This window comes from Phasianus colchicus, chromosome 28 (genome assembly GCF_987193195.1).
Source record: "Phasianus colchicus chromosome 28, bPhaCol1.hap1.1, whole genome shotgun sequence".
In the NCBI taxonomy this organism is placed as follows: domain Eukaryota; kingdom Metazoa; phylum Chordata; class Aves; order Galliformes; family Phasianidae; genus Phasianus; species Phasianus colchicus.
Genome location: NC_143463.1, coordinates 2,599,121 through 2,612,551, shown reverse-complemented (window position 1 = coordinate 2,612,551; position 13,431 = coordinate 2,599,121). Strand labels below are relative to the sequence as shown.

The window sequence follows — 13,431 nt, the reverse complement described above, 5'->3', positions numbered from 1 at the left end:
ATAGAAGGTATGTTTTACAGCAGGAAATGATGGCTGTATAGATAGGAGTGGATCTATGAATAACGAAAATGTTTTTCTTATGGGTGAATGAGTGTTTCCTAAAAGTCTTCACTGCAGGGTTTGCTTGGTGCCAGACCAAAGGAAGTCCTTAGGATGGGTGAACGAAGCACTGGAAAGTTTGTTTGAACAAACAAGGAAAACTACAGAAAATCTTGAGTGTATTTCTTTGTGTAAAATACATAAAAGCTTTAAGAACTTTAATACTTTGATGGAAAGTCTATTGTAGAATAGTTAAGGTTGGATAAGACCACTATGGCCATCTGGTCCCACTGTACTCTATAGCATGAAGGGCAGTTTCCTGGGCATTGCAGGAGACAGGGTTTGGCTGTCCCTACAGCAGCTTTCTGACCCAACAGTGAGGCTGTGCCATGAGTTTCCAGCTTCACCAATGTCCACCATGGGGGTGGGAAGCTGTTGGGCTTCAGGCAGAGATGGCAGCGACTTTCCTGCTCTTCTTCCTTGGTCACCTTTGCCCCCAACAGTTTGCAGGTGTCCTTTGTTGCTTTGGTGGCAGGAGGGACATTGGAGGTGTTGGGGAAGAAGAGGTGATCAGTGCTGGGGGTTCCAAAACCTCGAGCCTTCTGCAGCCTCTGTGCAGAATTAAATGCAACTATGGGAAAAAACAAAGAAACAAGTAGAAAAGCTGTAGTGTTTTGAAGAAGCCTGTCTTTAGAAAAGGGAGGAGAACTATTTTCAGTCCATATAAATGAAGTGTTCAGGCACTTAATGCAGCTCTGGGACGGCTGTTTGCTCCGACCGGCGGTAATTCTGAGCTCAGCTTTACGTGCAGGTTGGAGTTCCTGGCGGGGACGACGGCTGCTTTCCATTCTGCTCTCCGGTTACCGCTGGTTGGGAGCGTTGTTTCTTCATTAACATACACCCATGGTTGCACAGAGGCCTCAACCTGGTGCTGCTATGAGAACTACTGGTATCGATGTCCTCTTTGTGCAACCAGAGGGTCGTCCTGGTGTGACTGTCCGTGTGCGTGTTCCTTCAGGCTCTTCTGCAGGATGTCTGCATGTGAATATATTTATACAGCCCCCCCTACTTGCTATCATGGGAACCATTCCCTCTCGCATTCGTGCGGTGTCCGTAGCAACAGTTGTAATTGCTGTGTGCAAAGGCAAAACGGTTTTATTGTGGTTTAGGTACTGCAGTGAAAGTGGGAGTGCTGGTGGCAGCCAGACCCACAGCTGTCTTGTCTATGAATACCAGGGCTCATAGCATAAAGGATTACCCAGTCGAGTTTAGATTTTCTTATCTAATCCCTTCTTCGTTTCCTCACTTAAGGGCACAGCAGCAATTGCCTTCAAGGAAGGCTTTCTGTCCTCACCTCCCTTGGCAAGAAGTTTGCTGCTTCATTTGCTGGCATGGAAACTCAGTGTCTCCGTCCTGCTTTGGGATAAAATCGGTTAATATGAAAAGTCTATCCATACAGTGTGAAATATTGCTTGGAACAACTTTCCCTTTTCCTTACTCAGATTGTAACCAGTGTGAGGCAAGACCTAAAAATGCAAAGTGGGCACTGGTTATGATTGCAGCAGCTGGAAGTGCTTTGGGTTCTGCTTTTCACAGACCTTTGTCCGCCGCTGTGTGCAGGATGTTGCAGGTGGACATGCTGTGAGCATGGATGCTGTGCTGGGGTCTCTTTCTAGGCAGAGTGTAAATGAAGGTGATCCCTGGAGAACAGGGTTTGGGATCGTGTCCATGTGTGGATGCTGCACTGTTCCTGCTGCAGCTTGCCCTGGTGTCTGGAGGAATGCTTATCATCCACCACAGATGGAAGAAACCTAAGGGACACTAAAGAGGCACTTGTCCTGCTAGTCTTCTGCAAGATTGATTGGCTTTTCCTAATCCATCTTTTTGATCTCTGCTAGCCATCTTGTCCCCAGCTGTAACATCCTCTCCTTTGGATTTATGGATGCTGTCTGCAGAGAGTGCTGCAACTTCAGGCAGCTGAGCTGTGCTTCAAACAGGGGCTGCTGAGACTGACCGCCTTCATTAGGCAAATTCAATAAGATCACAGCGCTTGTAGGTCAAAGTCTGGCGGTCAGAACAACTCCTGAGTGGAGTCAGTGTTTAGCTCTTGGAAGCTGGTGTTGCATGGTTGAAATGTAGAACTTTTAAAAGCGATCCTTAAAAAGCACATGAGTGTCACCATTGATTAATTTTTCACTAGCTTGTGTGAGGCTTTGTTTTTTTTCTGACTTGTTCAGATTTATCCGTTGGACAGTGCAAAACTTGGAGGTCTCCTCCTCCTACCTTGCAAATGTGGGAGGCTTGCTTGCACCTCTCTGCAGAGCTGATATGGTCACCTCTCCCTCGTTTTGGGAGAGGAAATGAGGTCTGGTGAGTCAAAGAGCCAATGGGCCCTAAAGGTGAGAACTGCTATTTTTTTGTGCGACAGTTCAGTCTGGGCAGTCAGCCTTGAGTTCCTGTCTGTGATAATTAGATAAGGAATCTTCGTGTCCTTTGCACAGTGCTTTGAGATCTGCTGATAGAAAACGCACCAACTTTCTTTTCCCCTTGTGACCACACCTAGAACTTAAAACTTTAGTTCTCATGGTTTGGGCTGTTTGCTGCCATAAGGAATTATCCCATAATGGTGCCATTAAGATCTCCTAAGAGATGTCAACTTGAAAAATAAAGCAACCAAAGCAGTCTCACCTCATGTAGGAGGTGTTTGCTGTGATGTTACCTCCAGCAGCCAACTGGTGTTGTGGCACCAACACAACTGCTGGGGGTTTTTGCTCCTGCTCCTGTAAGGTGTTATGCAAAACCTCCTGATTCAGTCCTTCCAGTTGTAGTGACGGATGGAGAAATCTGTCTCAGGGCTGGAGCTGCTCACTTGTGCTGCTGAGGCGTTTCTATTGATCCCTATACAAAACTACACTCTTATAAATGACTTTTGAAAAAGTATCTGCTTTCTTTCCATTATTTTTCTCATGAGATTTCTTGGCAAAAACTTGAATTTTCTCTGGGAGCTCACGTTTCAATTTTAGATTGAATGTTGAGGCCGAAAGTAAGAACCTCTTATAATACATTTCAACCAGGCGGGATTGGCTGCAATAACTTCTAAGGTATGTTTATTTTTTTTTATTATTATTATTTAAAACAACAACAAAACTTGTTACGAACAGCTCTGGGCACATTCAGTTCCTGTCGACAACATCTCAGAGAGCACGCACCGAGGAGATAAGGCCTCACCCCATGGAGGAGTGCCATTCCTGTGGCCCAGCAGATCCACCATGGGGCTGAGAGCCCCTCAGGCTGTACGATGCTTACAGAGAGCACAGCCTGTGCCCATGGTCGGCATGTTGGGGCCTGGGCCTACAGAGTACAGTGGGGCCTGGGCCTATAGGCAGCACTTCAAGGCCAGGGCCTACGCAGTACACAGAGGCCTGGGCTTACACAGTACATTGGGGCCTGGGCCTACGCAGCATGCTGGAGCCTGGGCCTACACAGTACACTGAGGCCTGGGCCTGTAGGTAGCATGTCAAGGCCTGGGCCCACGCAGCACACTGGGGCCTGGGCCCACGCAGCACACTGGGGCCTGGGCCCACGCAGCACACTGGGGCCTGGGCCCACGCAGCACACCGGGCCCATGTGCTCCCTCACCAATGGAGGGAGAAAGGCCTGAAGCCAGGGTAGGGGTGAATTGGGCTCCTCTGTGGTCATGGCTCCAAGCTGTTGAAGCTGAAGGAGCGTTTGGGCAGCACTCACAGGGGTCGGGTTTGGATTTTGGCTGGTGCTGGAGCCAGGAGTTGGACTTGGTGATCTGTGTGGGTTCTTTCCAACGTGGGATGTTCTATGATTTTGTGATTAGGAGCTTCAGACCAAGACCATAGAATCGTCATAGAATGGGTTGAAAAGGACCTCGAAGATCATCTAGTTTCAACCCCTCTGCTGTGAGCAATGTCACCAACCACCACACCAGGCTGCTCAGAGCCACATGCAGCCTGGCCTTGATGATGTGCTGTGCTGGTCAGGCAGGGCAGGAGGCTTCATCATCAGAACTGCAGCCTGGCCCTCCCAACCTGTTCTCCCAATGGGTTTGCAAACAGAGCAGGTTCAAGCTGCCACACCAAGCTCTATGCGTATAGGTCCCAAAGCAGTGCTTTTGCTCCTAAGAGTGGTGGGCAGCGCTGGTGCTGTGCACAGGCAGCTTGTGCTCATGGTGAGGTTTCTGCTCACCTTGACTCTTGCTTTGTGGGAGTACAACGATGTGAGCACAGGTGGGATGGCTGGCTCTGGCTGAAAGCTATCTTTGTTAAATCTTACTGCCCTAGCATTGAAATGGAGCTATGAGTGGCCTCTGTTTAATCTTTATTTCTTCCTCCTCCATTTTGTGCTTTGAACAAATGTTAGGTCTTTGCAAGACTTGCATGAGATCTTGGGAGCTTGTCTACCCGGACAGAGCATATTGGAGAGAATGGTAAATTGGTAAGTGTTCCAACATGGGCAGCTTAGCTGCAGTCAGTGTGGAACCTTTTCCAGCTTTGTTGCTGCTAAATAAAACACGAGCTGAGCTCTAAAGGCCCCTTCTGGCAGGAATTGCACAGGAGGAGTGAGGTTGCTTTACTAAAACCACTTGCTGGAATTGTCACTATAGATGTGCATTGTGATATTTATTTTTTAACTCAAGACAAAGGAATCTGTTAAATAAGCATTTTTGGTCATTTATAGGGGCGTTTTCTTGAAGACTGTCGGACATGGGGTTCCATTTGTGCTCTGCTCACACTGAGCTTGCAAAGCTGTCAGTGGAGAATGTAACTTCTTCAGGGAAAAAGGTTATATGGCAGCAGAAGCGTGAATTCACTTTTCCGGTATAATGTGCTTATGTTGATAAACCATATTCTTACTATACAGGAACACAGTTTACTGGGAGAGCTAGATCATCCCGGGGGGTTTATACTGTGATAATTCTGTGTGTAGTGAAAGGTGGAAATTCATAGGGGATGTTTATGGATGAGCTGACTGTCTTGGGCTATTTTTGTACTGTGCAGATAAGAAATAAAGAGACAGGAGAGCCCTCCTCCTGCATGCCTTTCTTCTTTACATGTGCATTTACAGAGCACGTTCCCATTGAATTACTTCCCTGTTTTCTAGGCTAAGCAGTGCTGGTGCAGTTATGTGCTCAATGCTTCACGTTGGCTCCCTGTTTATTGGTGCTGCTGGTTGCAGCTGGATGTGGGTTGTGCAGGGCCGTACACAAACCCATGGACTGGAGGAAGCCCGGTGCAGGGCTGTTGGCACAGCTCGCCATGTCAGCACGGGGTGTGCTGTAGCATTGGCATGTTGGGAACCAATTGAAATTGGCATCTGGACCACTCTGGGTTGAAAGCCATGTATCCTGACTACTGTTGGGTTGGCAGCTTCTCCTTTTTGAGCATTTTGTTTTTCTCATGTGACCCCTTGATAAACGGAGTTATTTCTTTTTGTTTGGAAAATAAAAGTTTTTCCTAGTAAAATAGGAAGTGTTCTTTCAAACCTCTGTCATAACAGGCTTAAGAAATGTTTATCTACTTCTGCCCCTGAATCACGCGATCTTTATCCAGGTATGTAGGGGGTGAGTTTCTGGAAGGAGAACTTCTACAGCATCCTGAGTGCATGGGCTGGGAAATCTGCTCCGTTGTGTGAATGTGAAAGCTGTGATGCAGATGGGGAAAGGGTTCTGTTTAACTTAAATAAAAATAATCCACAGCTCTTCTGTCATCTCTCTGTTGGTGTTTCTCTTCTTCCACTCCCTCCCCTTCCCCAGTCCATTTCCTATGGTAGCTCTGTAGGAATTTACATGTCTGCAGCAGATGAGGGAATTTGGGAAAGTGAGCCTATTCCCTTCTAACACTGGAAGGTCCTGGATCCCAGGTTTCTAATTAAAAGGTCAAAGCCACTTTAAGAAGTGTCTAAATATAACCTAAACTGTGTGGATGGGCTCTGGTAGCTATGGCTTCATGTGATGAATACAACAAGACATATAGAACACCTTCATCTTTCCAAATTAAGACTTTTTCATAGCGTGGTGCACTACATGGGCTTTTGGGGCACGTGCTTGAAGTAACTTGTGATGTGTGTTTCTGGTTCTGTTGAGTAAGCTCCCAAAGTAATGGTCTGATTTGGATTGATTTAAGGATTCAGGTGGCAATCAAATACTCCTTCCCTTGTACGTTTGGCACCTGTATCATGAACAAGATTGCAATTCCTGTAACCTTCTAAAAAAAAAAAAAAAAAAGCACACCTGTTGTCTCTCTGAAAATACTTTTTTGCTTTATTTCAGGACAAACACCATGATGCTGCTCATGAAATCATTGAGACAATTCGGTAAGTGTTCGGTGCAGGCTGGAACCCTTTCTTGTGCATGACTGCATCATGGTGAGTGGGCACCTTAGGATACAAAGGAGGGCAGCAGGTTTTCATGGTTGGATGGTGCAGATGAAACGCAGAGCAGGGTTCTGCTTGCATGGCCACCCGAGCTTGGAGACTGGTCATCCCATATGGCCCAGCAAGCTGCTCCCAGCATGAGTGGGAAAGCTTAGCAGTATTGCTGATAACATCACTCATGTAGATGAAATCATAATATTGGACCACAACATGTGGTAGGAGGGAATGTGTGGGTGCCACGCTGGAGCCTGGACCTCAAGCTTTTTGTTTTTTAAGAAAAAATGTTCTTTTTCCAACTGCAAAGCCTGGATGTGAGCTGTTCTGCTGCTCTTTCTCCCAGCTCACTTGTGCTGATGCTGGTGAAGGTCTTGGGGAGCCCATGGTCTGCTTTGTTGGTGTAATTATAGGGAAGGTGGTGCTGGAAGTGATTGCCAGAGTCCTCTGTGCTATTTTCAGTGCTGTGCTACCTGTAGGCAAGAGGGGGCTTGTGTAAGAAAGCAGTTGGGCCAAAGAGGTGTTTCACAACCATCTTACAAGCATGATTGCAGTGCAAGTGGGCTGTTAGAAGGCTTCCGTGCAGCCTTTTGCCTCCCTTGTGCTCAGTGACCACAGCATGGTTATGAAAGCATTGAGTGAAAGAATGCAGAGAACTATCAATCTCTTTGGGTAAGCAGCTGTTGGCTGCCCATTTGCCTAATGTAAGAGAAAAATTGGGAAAGTTGTAAATTTTGTTGGGGGAAGGTAGATATTCACCAGAAGGCAGTCAGGCATCGGTATCAAATGGGGATTTCTATTTTTTAATTTGTGTGTGTGTATTTATTTAGTAAGGGTGAATCAGGCAGAAGGAACCAGAACAGCTGGATCTCTTGTCATGCTTTTTCACCGTTTTAAAGTGTGCATCATGGTGCAAGGAGAGGAAATGCTGCCATTCCCATTTCTGTCCTTCCTAGGTGTGCACTGAGTTACTGTGGTGATGGTAGCTCTTCCCTGTTTTGGTGTTTTTGGAGGAAAGTTTGTACAAAGCCAGTGTGGCTTTTCAGTTGCCTTTGAAAAGAATTCACCATCTTCCCATATTTTGAGAGCAAAAATCTCATCTGTGAGCTGCCATTGTCAGATGCAGTGCCAGTGGGGCTGAGCTTTCCCCTCCTAATGGCAGCAGCGTTTGGGCTTTGTTAATTCAGCACGAAGAAGAGATCTTTTATCAAAATTACTTGGGCAAATCTGTCTTGGGTTGGGTTATATCAAGTGTAAAAGCAGCTTAGAGAATATCCTTGTGATGAATGGCTGGTGGTGGTGGTCCAGGCTGCTGGAGGAGAGGTCTTCTCCACCCTCCCCTTTGTCAAAGCTGTTAAAGTGTCAGTTTTGTTAAAAATCCTTTCAAAATACTGCATTTTTCTTCTTTTTTTTTTTTTCATTATGCTTTATGTTAGATTAGCATCAGCTATAGCTTTGGGTATTTTCAGATGCACTCAATATACTTATCACCTCAATTTGAAGCTGTGCCATTTCCAGTGCTTTATACCACTGCCAATGTCTACAGGCACCTCGCTGTTTTTTCAGCACAAATATGGACTCTTGCAGCTTCCCAATTAGCATTTTGTGCTGTCTGCCTTCCTCCTAACAATACTGTGAGCTTTCATGTCTGCTGCAGTGTTCTGTCTCAATGTATAGCAATGCCAGTCTAGAACTGAGACAGACTGCCTTATTATAGCTAATTGGAAATGGTGTTTTTGTTCTGTTCCTTCTCTCTTTCCAGGTGGGTCTGTGAAGAAATCCCAGATCTCAAGCTTGCTATGGAAAACTACGTTCTAATTGACTATGACACAAAAAGGTGAGAAAAGAATCCTTTTTCCCAGCAGGAGGACAAGCCAGCATGGTTTGCAGTGAATCTGTTGCTATCTGGTTATTCTTAGACACTACGAACCAAAGTTTTCTTCTGGAGCTGGCAGAGCTATTTTGGTAGGAAATGTGTAACAGAAATATTGGCAAAGGCTGTTGGATGAAGGACATAATAGGAAACTGCGTACGGCAGAGAGTTGAGCTCTGCTGTGTACGTTGGAATTACTCACTGCAAAACAATGATCGGTATCTGAGCTGTTGGACTGCATCCAGCCTCAGCGAGCTGAATGGCACCGAGGTTCCTACTTCTGTAGTAACTCAGAATTCCTGTTTAGAAAGCTGCATGCCAGAGCTGTCTGTCAGCGCTGTGTCCTTCTCCTGCCAGGGCTGTGGGAGCTGAACCTCCCCCTTCCTCCTCTGTTCAGTGTTCAGAACGAGAGTGATGCTGTTTGGGTGGGGAATGAATTAAAAGGCAAACCGTTCCTACTGCTCTCTTGGGCAGCTAGAATTAGTTGGAGGTTCTTGTGTCTGCATCTGAGCGCCTGTTCCACAAAGAGCTGCAAATGAAAGTATGGTGTGTGTTGTTCACCTTCATAGAATCATAGAATGGGTTGAAATGGACCACAGTGATCATCAGTTCCAACCCCCTGCTATGTGCAGGGTCACCAACCAGCAGCCCAGGCTGCCCAGAGCCACATCCAGCCTGGCCTTGAATGCCTGCAGGGATGGGGCATCCACAGCCTCCTGGGCAACCTGTTCCAGTGCCTCACCACCCTCTGGGTGAAAAACTTCCTCCTAATATCCAACCTAAACCTCCCCTGTCTCAGTTTAAAACCATTCCCCCTTGTCCTATCTATCCCCCTGTCCACTTTGGGGCTGGTGAGGGCAGGCCCTCATCCTGCAGCATCTCCTGGGGTGAGTCCACATGCATGGCCTTGCTGCAGGCAGAAAAGAGCTGTGACCCCCAAGCTGTAGCATGCAGAGACCTCCCTAATTGCTTATGTGGGGAAAAACAGAATTCATTCAAGTTGTGGATGTGAAGAAAACTGCATTTGTCCACAGCGTGGCTAAACTCGTAGATTGAGGATTGCAGGTGAAACTCCATCCCTTTGTAAGTCATCCCTGGTTATAATCCCGAGCCCCATGCAGGTACTGCTATCATGATCTGCTTAAGGTGTTTTTGCTCCTCTCTGTTTCATTTTAACTGCTTGATTGCAGTGCCACTTCCTTCCATGTCCCCTGGTCCCCACTTCTTGGTTCAGGGGTGGCCATGATTTAACTATCTTGCTCCTGTAACTCCTTATTTGTTTTGTTTTTTCTTTTTTTAATAGAATCTGGTTATGTAATCCCGATTTCCTAGCAATATCTTTTCCCCCCTGGCATGAGATGAATTTTTTTTAATCCTCTAAGCTTCTGCCATGGAGGCATCTGGCTACACTGACTGTAATCCTGAGCAACCCATGAAGCAGTCACTGTCATGAAGTGCTGATTGTAGAGCCATTCCGGATGGAAAAGTCCTTTAAGATCATCATGGCCAACCATTCACCTCCCACCAACCCCTGTCCCTGAGTACTTCAGTGGAGCAAAGGAGAACAGCACACAGACACCTTGCATTTCTGTGTTCTGCATGGAGGAAAAGAAGTAGCGGGCTAGGAGAACAGCAAACTTTCTCATAAATCAGAACTTAAGTTCAATTATTTTCTTGTTCACTAAGGGAACTAATATTATATGAACGTTCAGCTTCCAAAATGGAAGTGCCTTTCTTCTTTCCACAGCACAAGCAGGTTGCACAACTTGTTGCTTCTCTGTCATGTACTGCTGCTCTGCTGGGAGACTACAGAAAGCAAACTGTGCAGTGTCCTAAAGCCGTGCAAGTAATTACATGTTCTGCAGGGAGCAAACCTTAAATAGATCAGCTTCTGTGATGATAGAAGGGCTGAAAGTTGTACCTCCAAGCTCGCCTTTTGCCCTCCTCTTGTTAACCTGTGCTTTCTCCCTGCAGCTTTGAAAGCATGCAGCGGCTTTGTGACAAGTACAACCGCGCCATCGACAGCATCCATCAGCTGGTATGTATTGCCACTGCTGTGCCACGTGCTTATCCCACTGCTTTGAACTCACGTGTAGAGAATAACATCTAAAAACCATCAGGGGTTGAACACTGGGTGATGAGTTGTGCTCTGGTGGTGTCACTGGTGCTCCGGCGCTTCCATTCCCATGGGGGTTTAAATCTTTTATTAAACCATCTCTCCTTAGCCATCTCTCAAAGAGTTGTTATTGGAGGGGCTGTCTTACAGGAGATAAAAAGCATAGTAACTTTTTTTTTTTTCCTTTGTCCCTAAATGCAGGTTTGTAAGCTCTCGTTCTGGTGCTCCTTTGGCACTTTGCCGTTCCCTTCAGGGGGCCGAAAAAAGGTTTCCGTGTATTTTGCTCGCAGAAGTTTCACAGGGATTTACCATATAGGTTTACTTTTGCATGTGGAAATCTGTGGCTTATGGGTTCTTAAGCCATCCATATGAAGCCCCCTGTGTATTGTGGCAGTGATCCATAGCTTAGGAATTTCCGTGCTTGCCATTCAGTTCTGCTCTGTGCTGCAGGGCTGCACTGATGGGGAAAACTAGGATGTAATCTCAGACTGATTTAACAAGGTGTGATTTTTTCTGTAAGGTTGAATTGAAGGAAGTAAAACATGAGTAATGAATTAATGGTACCAGTCTATTTAATTTTGAAATTATAGGTGGATTTCTTTTCCTCTCCATTGTGCTTGTGGGAATTACTGGATACATGCAGCACAGCAAAACCTTCTGTCCATCCTTTATGGGCCTGCAGCTCCCTAAAAACTGTTTGGATTTTGTATGTAAATTTCTGTTCCTCTCAAACACAGGAGCATTTAGGCCAGATTCTGGAGTTGCCCTTTTTGTTTTCCCTTACTGAAAGCAGACATTTCTCGCACTGTGTTTAGGGACGGGTGTTTCTTTTGAAGAAACAAGGGAAGCTCGATTTCCATCTCTTTCCTGCCACTCCTGTTTGTGTACATACGATCCGTCCCACCCCACAATTCCCAGTGGAAGTTGAGCTGCTCTCACGCTGAGCTTACAGCCAACATCAGTTCAGTGGTGATCAGTAAATACAACATGAGCGAACAAACCTGCACGCCTTTTCCAGGTGTGCTCACAACTGAGCTCTCTGATTTTTTTACCTTCCTGTTATTTCTACCAGTGATGTTTGTACTTATCTATTAGTTCTTTAATATTTGCTTGTCCTCACGTTGGATTCCTGTCACAGAGTCACAGACTGGCCCATGTTGGAAGGGACTTCAAGGATCACAAATCTCCAACCTCCCCATCAAATGCAGGGCCACAACCTCCACATTTAACACCAGCCCAGGCTGCCCAGAGCTCCATCCAACCTGGCCTTGAACACCTCCATTGATGGACGGGGCATCCACAGCCTCTCTGGGCAGCTGTTCCAGCACCTCACCACTCTCATAGTAAAGAACTTCCCCCTGACGTCCAACCTCAATCTCTCCTCCCTCAACTTCAAACCATTTCCCCTTGTCCTGCAGTTATCTCCCCTTTCCAAGAGCTGACTCCCCTCCTGTTTGTAGGCTCCCTTTAGGTACTGAAGGCTGCAATGATTCACCCCGCAGCCTTCTTTTCTCCAGGCTGAACAAGCCCAACTCCCTCAGCCTGTCTTTGCAGGGGAGCTGCTCCAGCCCTCTGATTATCTTCATGGCCCTCCTCTGGACCCTGTCCCACAGCTCCCTGCCTTTCTTGTACTGGGGACGCAGTTCTGCAGCTGGGGCCTCACAAAGGCAGAGTAGAGAGGGACCATCCCTGTTGGCCACCCCTCTTTTGATGGAGCCCAGGATCCCATTTGCTTTCCGAGCTACAAAAGCACACTGCTGGCTCACGTTGAGTTTTTCATCCACCAAAATGTCCTTTGCTGCTCTTTCTTTGCAGTGGAAGGGAACCACCCAACCGATGAAGCTGAACACGCGTCCCTCCAACGGGCTCCTCCGGCACATCCTGCAGCAGGTTTACAACCACTCGGTGACAGACCCCGAGAAACTCAACAACTACGAGCCCTTCTCCCCAGAGGTGTATGGAGAAACCTCCTTCGACCTGGTGGCCCAGATGATAGATGAGATTAAGATGACAGAAGATGATCTCTTTGTCGACTTGGGCAGCGGTGAGTGACCGATAACTGAAGGATTTATTCTTTTTGCTCACTGTTTTGTTTTTTTTTTTTTTCCTTTTTGTCATAAATTCACATTTGGAAAGTAAACCAGGGCTAAGGATTACATTCTAGAATAAGCACCTTTTCTAGTTAATCCTCAGTGATGCTTCTGCTTTTCACAACAGGATTAAGCAGACCAAGCAGATGTCCCAGCCCTTGTTCCCTGTGGTGAGATGTTGGCCTGCAAGTGCCACGAACCCTTCTTACAGAAAGCTCTTCATGTTTGTTGGTGAATGCACTTACAAAGAAGAAACGATATGAAAAAAATGATGCTTAAAATATAACAGCAATCCCATTTTTAGGGATTCATCAACTCTCTGTGAATTCTTTTTATTCCATTCATACGTGAAGATTTGATTTCCTCGTCTCTCCCATGAAATGCTGGGCATGTCACCTGAAAATTAGGCAGTTTTTTTCCCCTCTGATGTACTTCTCAGTGTGTCAGAAAAGTCTTCATGCTTGTCTGTGACAGTTGTGTTGTGAGACCCCACAAATCCAACTGAGTGCAACTGCCTCTCTTGTGTAGGCTGGAGTTTTAAAAGGAAGTTTAAGTTGGTAACCAGCTATGACTCAAACCCATGTGGAACAGATACATACTGAGTAAGAAGATGATGTTCTTCTTTTTGTTGCTAAAATCTGGTTTTGAACAGGAAAGGAGTAATAAGAATTTCCCCTTTTACTGGATTGGTCTTAAAATTGTAGGTGAAGTTTTGCTTTTGGTTTTGGTATGATGCAGGACTTCTAGGGAAAATATTAAAAGCTATATATTTAATTCCTTAAAAAACAAATAACAAATGTAAACCTGTCAGGACAGCCATGTTCCCTCCAGATCCCAGTGTGTCTGCAGTCAGGGATCACCTCCTCCTGACCCCTTCCTCCCTCTGTGCAACTTATGGCTTAAATTTCCTGTTCCAA

The 13,431-nt window shown here is 46.2% G+C and overlaps 1 protein-coding gene across 6 annotated transcripts in view; it reads left to right on the top strand.

The window, feature by feature from the left end:
- The window catches only part of DOT1L (DOT1 like histone lysine methyltransferase), a 54,089-nt gene that overhangs the window by 6,271 nt on the left and 34,387 nt on the right, over window positions 1-13,431 (top strand). For all 6 annotated transcript variants that reach the window (XM_031604312.2, XM_090125994.1, XM_090125993.1 and 3 more), the window contains exons 2-5: window positions 6,338-6,381; window positions 8,198-8,272; window positions 10,283-10,346; window positions 12,240-12,468. In XM_031604312.2, the coding sequence (XP_031460172.1) occupies window positions 6,338-6,381; window positions 8,198-8,272; window positions 10,283-10,346; window positions 12,240-12,468 (412 nt within the window). The remainder of the gene's footprint in view (window positions 1-6,337; window positions 6,382-8,197; window positions 8,273-10,282; window positions 10,347-12,239; window positions 12,469-13,431) is intronic.